The following is a 22778-nucleotide window of genomic DNA, read 5'->3' on the forward strand; positions in this document are numbered from 1 at the left end:
AGATGAAGATGACGGTTAGCATGAAGACATGTGCTTTTTGTGGATGATGATCAAAGAGTAATAACTATTACTCTTTGATGATGATGATGATGAGAATGATGACTGAGTGCAAAAAGAAAGAGAGAAAGAAAGAAGAGGAAGATAACTTGTGTGGTCTTATCTTCATTTGTTCATAAGTTTCCATCCCTAATCATCATTTTCATGACAATAATCTGTTCACATTGATGATAAACCAAAGATTGAAATTGAAAATTTATTGGAAAACAATAAATTAAAGGTTTGAAATTTCACATACAATTATAAAGGTACAATCAAAGTTAATTGTGATTGTTTACATTTAACTAATCATCGTGATAATCATTCTGGAGCCTTTTCATTTAATCATAGTTTCATTATTACTATAACATAGACTCGGTTAATTGTCTCTTGATTCAATTGATCCGCTGATCAATAATCAATTTAATCATTTTACTCATATTTAAATTGGCTCAGTTTCAATTATCATTGGCAATCTAATATCTAACAATTAACTTTCTCACTCTTGTTTACAATTAAGGTTTACTTTTAACAGTAATTGTTACTATTGTTTTCATAGACCTTTGTTAATTACTTGGGATCATTAGTATTGATTGGTAATAGTTAAAAATTGACCAAAGTGTCGGTAAAACTTAATTGTTATGGGAAAATAAATGAAAAACAAAGCTAAGAGTTGAACTTTATATTAAGTTACATTTGTTAATCAACATAATTGCAATTATATTTAGCAATTAATTATGATTTTCCGGATATTATTACCTTTTCTGTTTCCGATCAGTTTTTACTTTTATCATTAGCTATACACCTGTAATGAGTAAATTACAAGCTACCTAATGATGAGTCCGGAAACGAAAATGATGCTGATGTTATACATAAAATGGGAATATTTATTAGTGTTGTGATTTATTATAACAAAAATCTATGTATAGGTTGATGATTAATTAATTATATTTATCATTTAATTGACCTTCTTTACACAACAATTGTTTATTATCATGTTAAAGATTAAATTGTCATTTGGTTGATAGTTATTAAGTATTGGGAATTAAATGTTTATCACTTGACTTTGACATGATATTTATATAAAAATTAGTAGTTTATTAATCATGAGGATAGAGATGATGATTAAGATGATGAAAATATTGATATACAGCCAAAAACTTTGAGTTTGCATAAATTTTTAATCATTTGAGACGGTCATCTTATCACTTAAAGATAAATTCAAAACAAAGATAAAATTATATGTATCGATATTGGAAAAAGTTAGATATCAAAATTAATCTTCAAGTGATTACCATTACCTGCGCGAATGATTAAAAATTTATGCAAACTCAAAGTCTTTGGCTGTATAGATTCGAGAAATTGTTACTCTCTAACCTTAATTGTTAAACCATCATTTGTATTCATTGTTTTTCATTTAAATGATGATGATCATCTTGATCATGATACGATTTGAATAATAAGATTAAGATTCTTGGTTCTTTAATTGCTGATGATTATCATTTTTTAGAATCACAATTAGTTAACTTTTCACCAACGATCGTTAAAGTTTAATTGTTGTTCTTATTGTGGTTTTATCAAGTATTAACAATTTACCTGTTAATTGTATATAAGTGTCTTGATTTACCTTTTAGTTTCATCCGGAAGTAGATTAAATTTCATGGTTATCATTAACAATTACTAATCGAAACAATTAACAATCAGAACAAAATCACAATCAGATATGCATCAAGATATTTATTAAATTCAACAATTGAAAGCGTTAATTTTTGTTTACTGGTTATCATTAAATTGAACCTTTCTTAATTGTTATCAACTAGATTAATGATTAGTGTCATAGTTAATTACCTTGAAGAATCAATTGTTTAAATTATGTTAATTGTTTTCCCTCTTTGTAAATTTAAAACAACATTTAAACAACAATTAACCAAACAACCATAAATAACCACCTAAGGTTGAACAATTTCAAGGTAAATTGTTGATTATCACAGTTAATTCAGTTGATTCAGTTGATTCAGTTAATGGTCAATGTTTTGTTGATATGGTTTGATTAGTGGCTAATTTACAATCAACAATTAACTCAATATTACAATCAACGATTAAATTGATTTGGCCAGAGATTATTAGTTAATTAAATCAAGGTGACAATAAAAATCAAATATCACAATTTGAATGGAATCAGGAAACAGTATTGATTGTTGGTTAATTGTTATATCTCCACTACAATTAAGGTTATAATCTCTTAATTTTGACAATTAGTGATGAAAAGAGTTGATTAACAATAGTTAAAAAAATTGATAATTTGCACTTTTGTTAAATTGTTGTTAATCATGATTTTGATCACAACAATTAATCATCATCATCATGTTGATTGTAATGATTAACAAAAAAAGTTTCAGTTCTCATCAAATTTTTGATTGTGATATCTTTTTAATATTTCATCACGCAATTGTTAATTTTTTTGTATCTCAACAACTAATCATCATCAACAATTTAATTTAATTGCTATCAATAGTATAATGATAATTAATAATAACATTACTATTTGATCATGATTAAAATGTTCAGTTTGTTTAAATTTTTTTTTCTTGATTACTTATTTCATGAGAATCAGAATTAATCAGTCAACTCATTCTCATCATTGATGTTACCACAATTTAGATACAATTAATTGTTAAAATAACAACAATTAAATTGATTGATTGATCAATATTTGGTGTTGTAAGTTCATCATCATGTATTAGTTATTATCAGTATTTCAATTGTTGAAACAATCAAATTTTAATGATTAACTTTTACTTTCACTTTTCCGATTTAACTTTTTTAAATATGATCTTAATTACTGATTAATTGTTGTTGCTGTTGTTTTTTTGCATCTTGATTATTATTAATCTAAACTATCAACAATTAAGGTAACAGTTAATTTCTGATTAGCGGTAAATTGTTTCTGATTAACCTTTTCTCATTAGTCTAATAAAGCAAAAGTAATTTGGAAACAATTAACTAATAAACAACTGATTTGAATGATGATTAACTTTTTTTTCTGTTAAATTGTTGAACAAAAGTTTCAACAGTTAACAAGAGTTGACCTTAGATTTTAACAATTTATTAATCACAATCAGAGTAGACAATGTAATACACAATTTGATTAGATTAATTTGGTATAACAATTAAGTTAATCAACAACAATCAACAAGTTTACTTGATCATCATCTCAATTAATATGTAAATCCTTCATTAAGATGATTAATAAATCTAGATGATCATTAAATTGTTGGTCAATTAAAAGTGATAATCTTAATTATGATTATGATGATGATTAAGGTCCAGTAATTTTGATTAAGGTAAAAGCTTTTGTTTTAATTGTCCAATTTAATCCTATTCACATCAATTGTGTTAACTTTTTTAAAACTTTCACTAGTTAGTTGATTAAATAATGCGAGTAACAACAATCAACAACTAAATTAACAAATAATAATAACTTTCACTGTGAATAACAATTAACAAACAAAAATTGAACAATTTATTTACATTAATTGTTTTGTTAAATTGGGTCACATTAATCACTTTTGTCTTTAATCATAATCTTTAAATTGTCTTTAATTGTTTTCAAATCCTATTTCAAGGTATTTGCTAACAATTAAGCACATCTAACATGATTGTCCTTAGGTTAAACTCAAACAATTAACAAACTGGATTAAATTTGATTGTCAAAAAAGTTCAAATTGAAACCTTACTCGATTGTGATTAAATATTTGGCTTCGGATTAAGGGATTAAGATTATGGATTAAGATGAGTTGACATTGAATGTTAAGGTTGATATTATGAAGGAAAGGATTTGAAAATTTTGTAAGTTTCTTCCGGGAACAGAATTGAAATCGTTAATAACAATTGAATTAACTTTAAATTATCATTATCATTAGTTGATGATATTAATAAAATAACAATTGTTAGATAATCTTAATTCATACAATTATGATTAAGATTGATATTGTTGATGATGAAATTCATGTTTGATTCAATGATCTTGATTATGGGTTTGGAACTGAACTTTTTTTTCAAAATCTGTGTTACTCAGAGCCTGAAATCCTATTCTCACACTGGAATCATGATGATAATGAAAAAGAGATGAAGATGATGAGGATGAGGATGATTTTTTTTTCTTCATCTTCATTATTCATCATCACTTATGATTATCTCTCAAGAGCTTTGGGATTGGATTTACAGTTAATAGGAATTAAGGAAAAGATGATGAAGAAGAAAAAAAATTGAAAGTTACTCTGATTCCTCCCAATTCCTGGGAATGAGGATTCACAATTTAATTGTTACTTATTTTCTGATTTCCGGATAATCTGGTTAATCTATTTTGTCAGATTTCCCATGAAAATCACCATGAATACCTTGAAATGGTTGAATGGGTAATTGAATTGATCCGTTTTTTTCTCGTAAAAGGTTAATCATATTGCTTAATATGTAATAACATGATGAAAGTTAATCAACTTTAATCATGTTGAAATTGTTTCCACCCAAGATAACATAATAATTTCAACAATTAGGAACCGGAATTTAAATTTTAATCATTTCCGATGTTTGTTTTTTATCAATACAAATTAATGATCATGATTAAATTACCTGTTGCTGTAAATATGATTAATTTCAAGCAACTTGATTGTCCAGTTATTTGTATATATTCATCTGATTGTCGGTTGATTGACAATTTGTTTAATTAACATCAATTTAACTGATCAAAATCAGCTGATTTGTTCAAGTTGCAGTTTGATAAATATAATAATAATCATTTGGTAATAGTAAAATTTATTGAGCAATTAAGAGGGTGATTTAAATTGGTTAATTACTTTCAATCAATCTAATTGCAACCCTAATTGTTGATTGTTTATTTTCAACTGACATGCAATCAGAAACAACAACAACAAAATTAGCATTAATAATGATCACAATTAAAGTTAATTGTTTGATAATGTCCAATGTTTTAAAGATGTAAAATTTAAATTGTTTAAAATTAAATCTAGATCACAATGATTATGATTAATTTAGATATGCAACCTTGAATTGTTAAAAAAAAAATTTAATCATAAAGTTATATTCATGATTGAATTATATTATTAATACAACAATCAACAAAATCGGACAATCAACTAAAAACAAAATTAACTGTTGGTGGTTAATAGATCACAGTTTGAACCAATCAGCTATGATTAATAATTAGATTACAAGAAAAATTGATTAAGCTTGATTGTTGATTCATTGGATTGATTTAAAAGATAGAACCAGATTAGAAAAAGTGAGAAGCAACAATTATAATTAGATTTAATTTAATTTGATTCCAAAAATACTTATTATTATATTTAAAATTTGCTCCCCAAAAACTAATCAACTTGAATTGTCATTGATTGTTAACCAATTGAAGCTTAATCATCATAACAATTAAAGAAATGGTCTCATCATTTATTTATTTATATTTATATTATTATTATTATTGAATTAACTTTAACCAATTTAGACGATTAAACAAATTTTAATTGATTTTATTTTAATTTTCAGGCAACTTATCAGATTATCCGAACCTGTAATCGTCTAACCAAGGAGATTAACAATCAAGTTAATTGTCAAAGTGTTGATAGTTTAATTAACTCATTTCCAGCCCGATTTTTCAGTGAAAAAGAGGTAAGTTTAATTTAAAGCTCATTGAAATTCAATATAAGTACAATTAACTAATTGCCATTAATTTTAAAGGTCAAAAGCATAAATAAATCAAATGTTAAACCATCAAAGATAATGTACTTAGTTAATTAATGATCAACAATTAACATGATAAGCGAGTTGATTTTGAGTTTTTTTTCTTCATCTTCAAAATCAACCCAATCCCAAAATCGTTTCACAATTTATTAAATTGTTATAACAATTTACGTAGGAGTTTTTAAACGATAACGATAATCTTAATCCTGACGATCATTCTTGACACGATAACCTGGTCATCTTATCTCTAAGCAGTTAACTGACCAGTTCTAATATCTTAATGGTCAGTTGATGAATCTGTTGACATCCTTAATGGTCTTTACCTTTCCTCTACACAACAACAAGATGAGAATCGTTGTCATCATCATGATGATAATTAGTCTTTCATCATTATCATCCGATGGATTTACTTATTATCCTTAACAACGAGAGAGAGAGAGAGAGAGAGAGAGAAATTTTTCTTTTTCTATTATTTTTGTTTTCTTTTCTCATGAAACAATAACTTCTTTCTTTCATCATCCTCATCATCTTGACACTGTCAAACTCTTAGGGCTTTTCTTGTAGAGAGAAGACATGAAATAACCTTGACGAAGGTCAAATCTTGAAGTGAATCATAAAAAAACAACAAAGTTTCACATGAATGAATTTCGCTTGACTTGTCAAGAAAAAGTTTCTCTAAACTTTTCAACTCAAAATCTGATCATCATAATGATAATCGCCAACAGAAAGATTAACAACCAACTCCCACAATCTAATAATCACAATTAAATTAAGATGAATATCAAAAAATCCCACAATAAGTCACAATTTTCATCAGATTGATTAACAAATCGTAAATACTATCAATCAATAAGCTATCACAAGTTATGAATGAATTTTTTTTTCTCTCTTGTTATTGTTGTTGACTTTTTATCTTCAGGTAATAATTTTAGTGAACAGGTAAAAAATTGATTTGATTTCAAATAGTTAGTCTAATATAATGAAATGATAACAATTAACCAATACACTAAATGATAATCAAATTTTTTAGCTTTTTCTCAATGAAAAAGGTTTCAGATAAAATGAAAACTGTCATTATCGTTTTGATGAACTCTATTGACAATCAAAGGTGTAACATGAAATTACTGATCCATTGAAACTCTGTTGGTTATCATCATCATCTTCATGATGAAAATGAACAATTTCTGGTAAATTTTGGTGAAAAAATCAACAAAGAATTGATCAAATTAACTGATAACCATTAATCGTGCTTCTTATGTAATAGTAATGATAATTGTCCATGTGAATCAATGTTTATTTTTCTCTCTCTTTTCTTAATCAATCCTGACAATCAGTTGATTACTAAAGGAAAATAACAATTTACTGATTGTTAAATCAAATTACCAATGATTATTAATGTTTCTCAATTGTTGATTGTTACCATTTTCATTTAGTACTAAAATTTTATATACAACCTTGTCATCAAAATTTGATTGTTGAAATTAATTTGGACAATCTTACAATTTGATTGTTAAGTGACCTTAATAATAACTATTATCAAAATTTGATTGCTGATAATTTAATAAATGATGCATAAAGAAATGAACAACATTTTTAATTCATAATTAGTTTTAATTTTAATTTGTTACTAGTGATTATTTTGTTTCACTTGATGATGATGATTAATTTGATTGTTGATTGAGTGAATTAGTTTTGATTGGTTTGATTTGTTTTTTCTTATGCCAATTAAACTTAATTTTACTATTTTTCCGTGAAAAAATTTTTTAATCATAATTTAAGTTTCCAATTAATTGTTAATAACTATCACCAATTTATTTATATCAAAATCTTTCAACTGAACAATTTATCAAACTACAATCAAAACAATTCCAATAATCAAATAAGTAATTATTCAATCTAAATCTAAGTTCTAATCCAGATCTACAAATATGATTAACTTAATTACGAATGATTAACTAACGCCATCTTAAAGTAAATTAACTAAATACAAGTTTTAATTTCTTTTTCAAATTTCGCACAATTTTTTGTTCTAACGAAAGTTTCAATTCCCCACCGACAGATGGCGTTTGTAGTTCTTACAAATGAATCAACCAAAAAGTTGAACAAAATTAAATTTAATTGTAATTAATTGGTCGATTGTGAAAATATTAGTAGTAAAAGTTTTCCCTTTTAATTGTCACTCCTTCATTCTAGTTAACTGATTTTAATCAACCAATTTAACTTCTATTTATGGTAATAATTGTTTGGAAATACATATAAGATTATAATCTAATTATTAGTTAATTGTTACGATTTATTGTTTAATTGTTTTTAACTATAAATAGTTAGGAAGTTTTGGTTTTTCCATTCAAATTAATTGACTTTAATTGGTATAATTATCATTGTAGTTTTGATTATATTGATTTAAAAAGTAATCGGAAAGTTTTTCAATCAACAATTAAACTTTGTAGTTTTAATTTAATTTAAATCATCAATAAACTTTGTTCATATTGATTATCTTAAACAATTATCAAGGTGTGTTAATCATTTCTACATTTGGTTTTGATTGTGATTTAATTTATCTGTTTAATTGTTTACAATTAAGAGTTAATAATTTTGCGTGTTAACAGCAAACTGACAAGGAGTGTTAATTGTTTTCAATTTAAATCGACAACAATTTATTACTCAAATGATAATCAATCAATTGATTATCCTCATATTAACCTCGCCCTTCAATTTAATTGTGATTAACTTTTTTTTCGAGGTAAAAAAGTTCAATTTTTTTCCCCAATTCCAATTCCAATCACAATTAACTTGACATTGTCTCGACTAAATCATCAATCTGATGATCGTTTTTAATTGTTGTCGCAAAAACTTGACAATTGAATTTGTTACACACTTTCAACAGTTAATTTGATTAACTCATCAATCGTATTTCCCCACTAATTATTAATTGTTCACCAATAGTTTGAATGTTAATTGTGATCAAAATCAATACAAAGTTCCCAATTCTTATTAGTTAATCATTACCATGGATTGAAACAATTAATTATCTAATATTTGACTATTTAATTACAATTAAGTTGACCTTTTGATATTTGATGATTGGATTAAATTTGATCATCAATTTAAGATGATCAAATTTAATGATGATAATAGGAATTGATTTAACCTCAAAATGTCAAAAGTTTGTTTTGATTGTTGTTACGATTTAGTTAAACTTGATTGACAATTAAATTAAGTTACTTTATTATTATTTTGGTTTACAACCATTGTTTCAATCAGATTGATTATCAATTAGTTAATTGTGCAAGTCTAACAATATTCATTAACAATGAAAATCAGTAATATCATTGATCAAAACAATTAATCAAATCTTTTTTTGGTGATTGAAGTTGAAGTTATTACTAAATTTGATCATTTCAGTTGATTGTAATCAATTAGCTGTTCAATTTATGGCTCATTGAATTTGCTGACTAAATCATTAAACATTAAATTTAATAGGAATCATATTTTTATCATTTTCTGGCAACAATTAAAATAAATTGTTGATTGTCGGTCTAATGATTTAAAGTTTAATGTAATTTCCAAACTTATGATTACCTTAACAATTAACAATCAATCATATGTTACTAGTGATGATTTAATCAGTTGATGAGTAAAAATCAAATTAATTGTTACTTTCATAGACTTAAATTGTTTAGTTATTATGAAAATCATTGATAATCAATTTTGATTGTAATCCAATTAAAACAAAGTTGAACATCATTTCAAACCTTAATTGTTAGTATCACTATTTTAAGTGATTAAACTAATTGTCAACGGGGTTTGATGGTTTACTGATTAATTGTTGATTAACCGCAACCAGTAAATTGTTGTTTAATAACTTGAACGACTTTCAATCCTAATTATCATCACAATCACTTACTGATCAAGTTTTTTTTTCATCACAATTAACTAACTAATCCGTTACAATCACAATCTTAATGATTTAAACTTGAAATTGAACAAAAAAAACATAGTTTTCCTAACAATTAGTCAACAATTAAACTCCATCACTTTGATCATCTTTGAATATTTTCAATCAATATTATGGATCAAAAGTTAATCAAGTTTCTTATGATCATATAACTGTAATTAGATTAAGCATGAAGCTGAAGAAAAGTCAACAATTAGTGATCATTAAATTGATTAACATTGATTGTCCGTTGAAAAAGATAGTTGATCCAAGTTATTTAGGTCAAATTAGGACCTAGTTGGAAATGGTCAGTATCTGGATTGGTCATTATTTTTTTCCTTCCTCTCATATCATTATAACTGTTTATTGATTGGAATCATTATAATCAGAATCACCCTGGTAACCGATGAGTTTATCATATGAACCAGAATTTCATCTCAATAGAGACACAGAAAAGAAAGAGAAAGTTAAATTATATTCTCAATGATGATGAAGATAATGACGAAGAGAAAACCAGTTTCTTTCTCTCTTATCATAATCATCATCATCTTGCCTTTTCTCTAGTCAACATGGCCACCTAATAGAAAGAGAAAAAAGAAAGACCTTATCATCTTTATCTTCCATTTCTCTCCCTGTCTAACCCAAAAATACCTAAAATAGTTGTAAAAGTAACAATGAAAAGCGAAGATGAAATGTCCTCTCTTCCTAATTTCCTCTCTCTCTCTCTCATGTTTATCTTCATCTTTCATCGTAATTAGATGATTTTAGTAATCATCATGAACTAATTGTTAGTAAAGTGACTAAAGCTACGATCAAACAATCAGCAAATTGTCAACAATCAAAACGATCTGAAGATCAACTTTATCTTGTGTTACCTTTTTATTTACATGTCGATCAATTTTTTCACCTCATCTCTCAATAATGTGAGATTATTATTACTGATCAATTTTACTAATTGTTTGGAATATGATTAATTTTCTGATTAGTTGTAATCAATCATGATTTAGTAACACTAATAATAATAATTCAAATTGTCAGTTGATCACCAGTAGATTTAAGTTTTACATTGAGAATTGATTACATTCAGGTCACTCATTCAATGCTCACTATCTCTCTCTCTCTCACCAACAAACTCACTTAACTACTCTCACAATCTACTCACTCGTCTCCCTCTCTTCAATCCTGTTTATTTCATTTCTCAGTTGAACATCTCATCTTCAACATCATCATCATCATCATCATCTTCAAAAGTTACCTCACTAACTTGATCATCTCTTTCAATCCTAAACTTTGTTGTTAAACTTTTCATTTCCACCAAACTTTAAGTGTGTTTGTTTACATTTTGATTGTTAATTTTTTCACCAATTAACTAATTACTAATATAATATATTTATATCGTTTTTGGTTGTGTGTTTACCATTGATTTCAAATGATTTACTAATCATCATCAAAGTAATTTAAGTTATCTTGTAATTTGATTGACATTAAATGTCTATGAATGAAAAATATGGGAAAAAGTTACACCGATGTTGATATTGTGATACTAACACAATTACCTTCAATGTGATTTTAGTTTGAACAATTTATTAATTTTCTTAACCAAATGTGGATTAATTTACCTGATTATTATTATTACTGTTAATTGTAACAATTGAAGTGATTCAAATATGGATAAACAATTGATTTGTAATGAAAGTCTCTCAAGAGACAGTTTAAATCAAGAGGATACAGTTTACTTTGATCAAGATCCAACAACTAATGATGATTCTGATTTCACTGTTGTCTCAACTTTGGTAATTATTTGCTAACAATTAATTAACTCAATTAACTTTAAATTACCTTTAAAACTATGATGACCTTTTGTCCTTAATCAACAGTAGTAACAATTAATAAATTTGCTTATCATTTGATGGTGATGGTGATTGATTAACCTTCAGCTTATGGTTTATGATTTTTGTGTAATAGTTTTAAATATTAATAGATTAACTTTTTAAGGTAAATTTAATTTAGTTCAACTAAATTGTTGACAATTATCTTCACAGTGAATGGTCAGTTTCAATTAATTGCTACACTGGTCAACCATTAATTGGGTCTTGTTGTTGTTGCTGGTTGATGATTTTAGTTGATTAACCAATGGTCACTTTAAATTGTTTCAACACTTTTCAATTATTGATCAACAGGATTAACCATTTGCTTTTTCAAACATTGATTGTCACTGATATTTTATTTTGATTGTTAATTGTTGTGATTAAATTGATTTGAATAACAATTGACAATACAACTTGTCATTACAATTGAAATGATAATTATATCATTGATGAGTTTCATGATTAGTTTACCAATTGAAAAAGTTGAAATTAAAAGTTTTCCCTTGATTAGTTTAATCATTATATCAACAATTAAACTTTTCATTTCTCATCTTTGACCTAATATATTGATTGTGATTAACTTTTGATTAATGGTGATACATTTTAAATATATATAAATACTAAGGATTTACACTAAATTGTTAAGGTTAATTGTAAGCTGATTGTTGATTGTGATTCAAAAATAATAATATTGATCACTCTTGTTATTTGTTGATTATTAGATTATGATTGATATGAGAAGATGAAAAAATTGGATCGATTTTTTTTTCATCACAATTATGATTATTACAATTTATTAATTATATTATTTGATTATCTTAATTGTTACTTTTTTTATTGTGATTAAGTTAACCAGGTAAATAAATGAGGCAACAATTTAAATCATGTATTGGCCTAAATATTAAATTTATGTCTAATTTGTTTGACATTTATCATTAAATTGTTACAACTTTACATGATTGAAATAGTTAAACAATTATGATTAAAATCAGTAAACACAATTAAGTTAATCATGATAATTTACCTTTTCCTTAGTTACCATTGTAACAATTAATAAATCAGATTAGCATAACTTAATTTACTTTGACTAAATAGTTTTTCAAATCAACACAATCAACACTAATTGTTTAAATCTAATTAATTTGTATCAATACAATTAACTGATTGTTATTTTTGATTTAGATGGTGATTGTTTCATTTGATTGTGTGTTAATCATTACAACTTTTATTAATTGTCTCAAGGTTGATTATCTAATAATTAGAAATCAAGATTTTCCATAATTAACTTAATCATTTCCACTCAAAGGAAACAGTTGAAAACAAATTAATTAACCATTTTGATCGTTACGTTAATTGTTGTTTCGTCATTTAATTTTTACAATTTACTTTTCCATTAGTTGAATGAATCAATGATGATGAGGTATTGATGATGATTTAATAATCATAATGATTAAATTTAATTCCTTTCCTTTTCTTATAAACACTCTTACCTGTAATCAATTAACAAGGTTACCTGGTTTCAAGTTTTAATTGTAAACTGATTGTTACCTGATTAATTTGATTTGATCACTATTTTCCTGCTGGTTCACATTGATTTAATTCATCAAAGTTAATTGCCAATTAATTGTTGATTCAGATCCTATTGAGAAGGTGATTTTAAAAATTGTTATTTAATATTCAAAATAACGGATTGTTTTTTTGTGTAAATTGTCAGTTAATTGTTAACAATTAGCTCAATTATTTGCTGGATTTTGATCAATGGATTTGTAATCTTGATCCGAATAGATTAGCTTTGGATTAATTAAGTGATTTAAATGATTTAAAGGATTGAAAAGTGAATTAAATTGAGTTAATTTGACAATCAATTTACTTTTTACTGTTTCTCATGATTTAATTTGAATCTCAATGTTAAATCACAATCAATGGTCCCTAATATTTTAACCTTAATTGTTAATCAAGATTAATGGTCAATTTTATAATGGTATTTAAATTGTTGATTTGATTTTCTTTTGTAGTATTTAATTAAATTGTTTGTTAATTTCTTTTGGGTGAACTTTAATTATCTTCTCATGAACTTTTGATCGTTGTTGTTGATTGTTAACTGTAAGGATAAGAAAACAAATTGTTACATTAAATTGACAATTTCCTTGTTGATTAAATCTGATGAGAAAATAATAACAAAGAGAAATCGTAAATTGTAACAATTAAAACTTTAATCATTAAGGTTTAAAAGGGAAAATGGTTAAGATGATTAAACTTTTTCCTATGAAGAAAACTAAATCTTAAGATCAACTTAATTGTGATTAAATTCTGATCACAATTTAAGAAAATGATTAAAACTTTTTCTCATACAGAAAAAAAGTTAAACAAGTAAATTACAATTAAGAAACTTTTTCCCAAGAATCATTTGTTTTTTTTTCATCTGATGTTGTTGATTATTATGAATGAAGATGATACCTAATGTTTTCCCAAGCAAAATTAACTCCAACAATTAACTAATTATCATAATGATCAGTTAACTTTTTCTTCCGCTTTTATCAGCCATCTTTTTTTTTCATCTACTCATTCCTTATCCGTTTCCGCCTCCTTAACATCATCAACTTAATCTCAATCCATCAAATGATGATAATCGTCATGATCAACAAGATAATCCTCATCACCATCATGAAGATGATGTGGTTACTTATATCATCCACCATCAAGCTTTGATTGTTTTAGGATTGTTGTGACTGCAATTAGTTGATTGTGTTGAAACCTTAATGCCGCATCATGGATGTAAAATGTTGGTTATGTTTACATTTTTTCTGTTGATTTGTTGATTGTTGATTTCAGACTCAATTCTGTCAAAACTTGTCTCTCTCTCTCTCTCTCTCTCTTCATCTTATCATCATCTTCACCTTCGTTGACTTGATAAATACTTTTAATCATCATCAAGAAAATAGTTTATCTAACAATTAATGGTTTCTATTTCTGCTTCCTGGTAGTTTGTTGCTTCTTGGTTAATTGTTGTCAGGTTTACTCTTCCGTCTATGATGAAAACAAGATCAACATGCAACAGTTAATAACAATCAAGTTAATTTGTGTCTGTTGATCATTTAGGAATTGAGAGAGAGAGGGAAAAGGTCAATTCGTGATCTTTTGTTATGGTCAATCTCTTACTCTCTCAATCAGCTTCTTACCTGCCAACACTATCGCCACTAATAAATTAATGATTCATTAATAATGACAGTTAATTGATTTATCGAGTCTCAATTGTTATTAACATTAAAATCATGATTATCTTTTTTTTTCCTGATTATCTCATTTCTGTTTACTTATCCATCGTTGATCCGTTTTCATTGTTGACTTGAGTTCAGTATGATAATTGTGATTATTGCCCAAAAACAGTAACATTAATCACGAGAAAATGTTTAAACATTTACCTTTAAACGTTGTTACTACTAATCATTTAATAGTAATAAACTATTTCGCCAACAATTAAGTTAATCACGGTTTTTTTCTGTCTTCTTTTCACCATCTTAATACATCATATTAACTTAATTGTCTCAACGATAATAATCCATAAAGTCCAATGAACTTGTTGAATGTTTAATTGTCAACAATTAAGTGTCTCTGGTGAAAAAAAATCAAATTGTAATGATTAGTAATCCAAATGTGTAAACAAAGAAACAGTTTCAATTGTGATTGATGGTTAACTTTTCACAATCAAAGTAATTAAAGAGTAATCAAAATAAAAATCCATAAGAAAGTTGATTAGAAATCGAGTGATAATCATCAATTGATTTAATCAACCAAATCAATTGGAAGATTAAACTTTCTCTTTGTTCAGTAACAACAATTAATTAATCAGTGTACCAATGTCACTGAACTGATTGTTGAAATTACAAAATGTGAACAAATTAATTTAACCTTGTTGATTGTTGTGTTACCTTTTTTTTTGATAGACCAACAATTTCAATTTTGATTGTATGTCTATACTTTAATTGTTGATGATTGTTGACTTTTTATAATTGATAACAATTTAAACTCCATATGAGGTTACAAATCCTTTGATCCAGAACCATTGATTAAATCAAATCTAGAGATACAATCAGACAAAAGTGAAAGTTAATTTCAACAATCAACGATATTAATTATCATACACTTACCATGATTACAATCAGTTAACTCGAGATAAATAAAATTAAGAATTACAATTTGAACGGAATAACGTTTTCTTGATTTTCTCATCTAATTACGGTAACAATTAAAGTCACGATAATTTAACACCATTCATTTTGTTTTCCATTGATCATGAATAGTTAATTATGATGAATATTAGTTTGGAGAGGATAATTTTAGATTCATCATCTCTCAACAATTAAAGTTAATCGTCTTCTAGTTGGTTTTTGTGTTTACAAGTTTTAAATTTTCATAGTTAAACAATTAAAAAGTTATCATCAGAATATAATTACATCTTAATGATTTGTTGATAGTGATAATTAACATAATCATTTCAATGATATTTACTATTAACAGTAATTATCTTTATTGGAGGGAATCCAAATTTTTATCAATCAGATCAAGTTTTCCTTGTATTGTGATTAATAAATTGTTAGTATTTGCTGAGATGATAATATTACAATGATTAGTTAATTCAGTTGTAAAGGAAGTTATTTATGAGAAAATGAAAATGGTACAATTTGTAATGATAAATTGTTGAAGGTTAACACAATTTAAGGAGAAAAGAAACCAATTAATTAGTGAAACAATTAACTAATTTCTAATTCAATTGTAAAGATTTTTGGTTAAATTGTGTTTCTAATGGTGAAAAATTAAAGGTGAATTAGATAGTCAACAAGTTAAATTGTTCTGGTTGGTTAAAGGTAAGAAAAAAAAACAGGATAATTAAGGTAGATAACTGAATTAAGTTAATTGTTAGCTAACAATAAAACTTTGGTACACTTGGAATGTTGTAAATAAATGTGATAATCAACTAATCAACATTTCCTTAATACCGTTTGCATCTAATAACAATGAAAACTTTGTAATAATTTCACGATAATCAAATATTAAATGAAATGAAATCAAATTTTAACAATAACCTTCACAGAATAAGTGAAACAATTAACTGAAAAGGGTTGGGTTCTTGTTACTGTTGATGGATCAAGGATCCAAATGTAACATAATAATATTTTCATTAATCAAATGGATTAGTGGAAAAATATATTAAATATAATGATTATTTTGAGATTTACTTTGGGTGTGTCGTGTTCACAGTTAACTTGATAGTAATCTGCAAATTGTTACCATAGATTAAATATATTGTATAATTAACTAAATCTATTCGATTGACCTTTCCAATCAATGAATTTCTTTCACTTTGGCCAATACTTGTATTCATTAATTAGATTAACAGGTGATTGATATTCAGGGTAGTTGATATTCCTAATCGGAAGTTGGATTTGAAATGATTGAGAGTTAATCCAATTCCTGGTTTCAAATGTTTTTGGCTATGAATGTGAATTTTTTTTTCTTCATGAGAAAAATATTTATCTCAATCTCTCTCTCACTCAGAACAGTGATTCCATGATAACGATAATAATGATGTCTCCCTGGAGAAGATCCAAAAGTGACCTTTGTTAACATCCTCATCTTCTTGATCCTTTTTTGTTTGTTTGTTTGATTCTCAACGTTTTCCATTGACAAGGTTTAAGTTTTCTGATGAGAGAAAGAAACAAAATTAAAGGTTAGATTAATCATTTGATTCGTGATTTTGATTATAAGTTAAATAACAAACTCATTGATAGTGATTTAAATATATATCATGAATTTAGCTAATTATAATCAGAGTATATTAATAAGTTTTTGGTAAATCATAAATCGCTTGGATTGTCATCTACCTACACATATTAATAAATTTGAATAAATTTAAATGTAAGATACCCTTTTACTTTTGTTAACAATTTAAATGGTGAAAACGCCTGAAAACGTACAATCAATTCTGACCTGATATTAGATTCATTTTCATGAAATTTTCATGGTACTTATGTGACCTTTTTTAACAACAGAATGTATTTATAATTGATGTTGATGATGATGTTACAATTTCACTTTTTTACTTTGATAACATGAAGCTAATTTCGCAGGTTTTTCAGGCTATTTTCGGTTCTCTTGTCAGTTGTTGGGCGACATTTAACCAGATCAACTCTTTTGCTTAAAGCTTAATTGTCTGTAGTTAGTTGGATTATTAAAATTATGAGCCAAATAATAACTCTAAATCAAGAGCATCTCTTGAAATCATCTTCAGGTAGTTTTGATATCCTTTTACTCCTCCATCGTGTGATAACCTCGTTGTTGTTGTTGATTGTGAAGTTGATTAAGCTCAATGAGCTCTAATTAACTTTTAGTGAGCACCAATTATAATCCTAATCACTGTCCTCCAACGCATTTGAATCATCTCATTTTTTATGATGCACTACAAAATCGCCGCAAACTTGATGATGTTATGATTATAATTGGTCAGTAATTAGGATAATTGTTTCTTAATTGGTACGTTATCATTTTCAATTGTTGACTGTTTTCAATGTTCACTAGGATGATAATTATCACGATGATTGAATACTGTTGATTAATTTTCATCGTATCCATATTGTAGACGCCTTGAATGAATCAATGTCTGGTTAACTGATTTAATTGTTTTCTTATCATTTAGTCTTGACAATTTGATGATTTATCGTTGATACCAAACTATCAATTCAATTCCAGTTTCGGTTATCATCAAACCTTTCAATTTAATTTCTAATTTGTTAAACCAAAAGGCTCATTTATATTAATTATCTGCGTTAATTTATTCGTTTCTATCCCATTGAGATGTTTACGTAATGATAATCAGGATTAACATTCGTTTTGACCTCAAATCAGTAAACCATCATAACGAAATCGTGTGAAAAGTAATAAGTAGAAATCTCAACACTAAGAACATGATCCATTTAAAAATAAGAGAGATTTTGGTCGAAAAACGTTCCATCGAATTCTGAATTATTCGTATCCAACCAGAAACTCAATTTGACTGAATATCCAAATTATCTTTGTAAATGATCACCACCAATAAATCACCATCATGCGAATTAACATTTAAACGATAAATGAATAACTGTTAACATCACCTAAAAAAGAAAGAGATAAATATTAAGATAATTAGCTAAATTGCTTTTGTTGTATTTGGATAAATGATGATAGCGATGTCACAATTAGAATTGAAACAAAGCACCTCTTGATTATGTAATTATTATTATCCAATTTTAATGATTACAATTAACTTTACCTTGCACACTTTAATTCAATGTTTTCAACTGTGTAATCATGTTAATTGTTGTTACTGTTGATTATTATCCTACTGATGATGGTTTTCACGGTTAATTTTATTCATCTTGACCCTTTCAAAATCCAATTGCACTCAGTTAATTGAGTTTCTAATTATAAGGATTCTAAACCAGAAAACAAAACAATTCCATCAACTAATCAACTCAATTAATTGTTTTCTTAATCAAATTTTCACTCTTTTTTTTGGTCTATTTAGCAAGATGAAAACTTTGTCCTGGCAGCTCTGTTTGGTGCGGTTGAAGAAGGTAATCTGAATGGACTCCAAGAACTGGTCAACATGTCCAAGATTGATATTAACCAAGCTAATACGGTAAGTGGTTTAATCTGTAATTGGAAAGATTTTTGTAAAATTAATTAGAATTGAAATGTATAATTTTTGTTAAATTGAAAAATTGCATGAAAAAGATGGACAAGGTTAACAATTTACTTTGATTGGATCATTGTCATGGTAATTACTATTCTTTGCTGATCAATTAACTATCTTGGTTTACACACAATTTACAAATAAATTAATTTACAATTTACCTTGACCATTAGTTTACCCTTGGGAAGTAAATTGTTGACCACTTGAAGAGTGAATGTGATGATAACATGATAGATTACAATGGATTGTATTGTTCTCATCGTTGATTCCCAGCGAAAAAGTTTAGGGAACAAAAAAAATCCATTTGAAAACAATTAACTCCAAATCTCTCATATTGAAGTAAATGATTCACTTTTTTTTTCGCTTTCATTTTTTTCTCATTTCGCTCATGGTTCGATTGATTCAAACAATTAATACTTCGGGTAATCAGCATGGGGAAACGGTTGTCCATGTTGCTGCTGGTTTAGGACAATTGGAGATTCTCAAATTTCTGATTAAAAAAGGAGCCGACTTTACTCTAGTCGATAATGTAAGTCCGATTGTCCAAAAACAAAAGATCCACTTGATTTAACCAAAATTTCTCGTTTACAGCATGGGGACAGTGCCATTTATTGGGCGGCAAGACAAGGGCACACTCAAATTATTCGTTACCTTTACGAGAAAGGATTAGATGTTGATAGTAAAAATAAGGTAAGAATAGAAAACTTTTTGTTTACAGTCGAATGTGAATTGAGGTTTCATCCATCATGGTTACCTGAAAATGAATAATAAAAACAAGAAGGTAACATTAGAAACAAAAAGAAATTCATAAATGATTTGACAATTCAAATTTCCACTTTTGCTTAGTGAAGAGAAAGAGAGACAGAGTAAAAATAACAGTTAAATTGATCAACAGAATTACGATAATTAATCTTTTCTTTTCTTTGTTTTTATCCAAATGTGTAGGCTGGTGAAACTGCTGTTCATGTTGCTGCTCGTTATGGTCATGCTGATGCAATTGAACAATTATGCAAATGTGGTGCCAATGTTAATGTAGCTGATGATGTAAGTTTAATCCAATTGTCTAAATCGTAATCATGATTATCTTGGTTTCTTTTATATTCCTTTATCTCAATCAACATTATCTTCTCATTGTTTTTGGTTAACCTCATCTTTTATTACGAAAAAAAAACAATCTTGTTGTTTTCGTATTCAGCTGATGAAACTTATTAATCCTTCTTTTTTTGTTAATCCTCTTTATCTCTTGTCTTGACATTAACGTGACTTATTCAAAGATTGGAAAACAAAAATCATGATGATTTCGTAGTCTCATTAATCTTCTTCCTTTCAACTGGATTGTATTTTAATGCTTTTGTCTTGTGCTTCCATTTTGTTGGAGATTCTTTTTAATTTGATCAATGGTTCGCCCTTAATTAGAAAAACGTTGAAAGAGTTGATTGAAAACAAAGCCTTGTCATTAATTGTTGGCGTCACCATGAAGCATTTTTAGAAGAGTGGAATGAAGTTCAACTGTAGTGATTAACGGAAACAGTGATGAAGATCAACTGTTTACTTTCCGAATGATGATATTTCTGTTCTCTCTCTTTTATTTCTTTCTTTTCCATCCTTAACTGTGAGTTAAAACGGGACTGATTGTCAATTGAGAGATTGATGTTCCAATGTGAATGATATGCTGGGAGATATTTCCGGGATAAGAATTTTGTTTTTTTGTTCTTTCATGAATATGTTGACTGAACCATGGAGAATGATGAAAAATGTTTGACATTTTCAACTTAAATTGTCAACTTTGAAATCATTTGTATCTTGATACTCTTGATTTCTATTCACACATTTGTATAGTCCTGTTTATGGTTGATGATGATCTTTATCTTTTCTCGAAAAGATTATTCCAGTAATTAGTCTTTAATGGAGATAATAATCAATCACAATAGATTGAAATTCATCTTAATGATCAGGCAGTGATTAGAAACAACGTTGCGGACAGAAAATCTGAGAAAAAAAAGATGATAATGGAAAGTAAATTAATGTTTACATGTGAAAATTTTAGTTTCAGGATAATGATTATGATTCAGGTTATGCATTGAATTATTGAATTCAAGATAATTGTGATCAATTTGATTACGATCAATGAGAAAAGTTTAATGGATTGAGAGGAGACTGAAAGTAAATTCGAGTAGAAATCACTGCAACACAATCAAAATGAACTTTCAATGAGTGTCTTTTGTTTTAAGAAATCAATCAATTCTAAAATAAGAATCAAAATATAATCAAGGATGGGCAATTAACGAATATAAGACAATAAATCGATAATGTTACCTGAGTTTTATCATCACCAGCAATCAAAAACAGTAGCATTTGAGTCTTTAACTTATGTAACCACTAATTAGGCTAAATTATTTGGATTATTTTCTTCATTAATAGTGACATTGATAGTTTAATTGTGTCTCATCATATATCAGCTTGAGCCATAAGAAAACATTAAGAGTCAAAATAAACTAAATCGACATGAAAACAGTTATCATTCAGGGTAAAATTACCCGAGGCAGCGATTAATCATGAACTCGATTTGATATCTTCCCCTTTCAAGTGACAGTAATAATCATCAAAACCAAATTGATTTCTACCTGTTGAAGGGAAGAGAATTTAAAAGAGAAAAATTTAGAAAAAGTGATTGATAAACAACAAGAGAAAATTTTAACTGTTATTGTTGGTTTTATACTAAAAAAGTAAATGATTACAGTTAAGATTATTATTGGAATGACTTACCTGTTGCTTCCTATAAGTCAAAGCTTTTAACAGTAATGATGATGATAAATAAAATTCTATTCGATTCACTTTTGAGTTGATCATCTTGGGCTTGGAACTTTTTTTTCCTCCTTAATGGTTAACTGAACCAGAATAATCACCATACCCATTTTTTGAATAATCATTAGTTGGAATGATTAACTTTCTGTTGGAAAATCTTAATCCATTGTTACACAACCTTCATTATCCATGTAATTGTTGGTAGAAATTAGAAAACAATAAATTAACTTAAATGATTAGGTTTTCAAATTGTCATCGATGAGATTCATTCGGATGAATTGGATTGAGTGAAGAAAAGGGAAGAGGAAATGGAAAGAATAAAAAATTAATAACAATTAATTAATAAGAAAAGTCAAACGATCAAGATGATTAATTTCAGTTAGAAAAATGGTTAATTAGGAAAAGAAAAGAAAAAACAATTTTTATAGAAAAATAGACAGAAAAGTAGACACAGAGAACCAAATGTTCTTTTCTCTTTTTGATCTGATCGTTAACTCTTTGTATCTCCAACCCATTGACTCATCAATTGTTTGGAGGAAAAAGAAACCATTTTAATTTGTATAATTTTCTTTTCATTTCTGTTAATTGTCAACAATTAACTTTCTTTTTATCATTTTTCTTTCTCTTCTTGGTGAATTATCATCAG

The 22778-nt window shown here is 26.8% G+C and overlaps 1 protein-coding gene and 1 long non-coding RNA gene across 6 annotated transcripts in view; one reads left to right on the forward strand and one right to left on the reverse strand.

Annotated features, from left to right (window-relative positions):
- Positions 1-22778, forward strand: part of LOC128393483 (death-associated protein kinase 1-like) — a 45253-nt gene that overhangs the window by 15889 nt on the left and 6586 nt on the right. Inside the window, exons 7-11 of one of the 2 annotated variants that reach the window (XM_053353668.1) lie at positions 5599-5721; positions 19160-19273; positions 19758-19856; positions 19919-20017; positions 20273-20371. In XM_053353668.1, coding sequence (XP_053209643.1) covers positions 5599-5721; positions 19160-19273; positions 19758-19856; positions 19919-20017; positions 20273-20371 — 534 coding nt within the window. Of the gene's footprint in view, positions 1-5598; positions 5722-10426; positions 11524-19159; positions 19274-19757; positions 19857-19918; positions 20018-20272; positions 20372-22778 lie in introns of those variants that run through there. The other variant, XM_053353669.1, reaches the window with a different exon arrangement.
- On the reverse strand, positions 12682-22772 carry LOC128393488 (uncharacterized). Of its 4 annotated transcripts, none has more exons than XR_008326173.1 (8): positions 22094-22772; positions 21644-21951; positions 20229-21316; positions 19489-20081; positions 18905-19287; positions 17587-18746; positions 15747-17298; positions 12682-15676 (listed from the first exon to the last, which is right to left on the reverse strand). It is a non-coding gene; the product is annotated as an uncharacterized LOC128393488 (long non-coding RNA). The 4 variants fall into 4 exon arrangements; XR_008326175.1 differs by having other exon boundaries at positions 17574-18746; XR_008326172.1 differs by having other exon boundaries at positions 17524-18746.

The sequence above is a fragment of the Panonychus citri genome, unplaced genomic scaffold (genome assembly GCF_014898815.1).
Source record: "Panonychus citri isolate SS breed McGregor unplaced genomic scaffold, ASM1489881v1 Contig00138, whole genome shotgun sequence".
In the NCBI taxonomy this organism is placed as follows: Eukaryota; Metazoa; Arthropoda; class Arachnida; order Trombidiformes; family Tetranychidae; genus Panonychus; species Panonychus citri.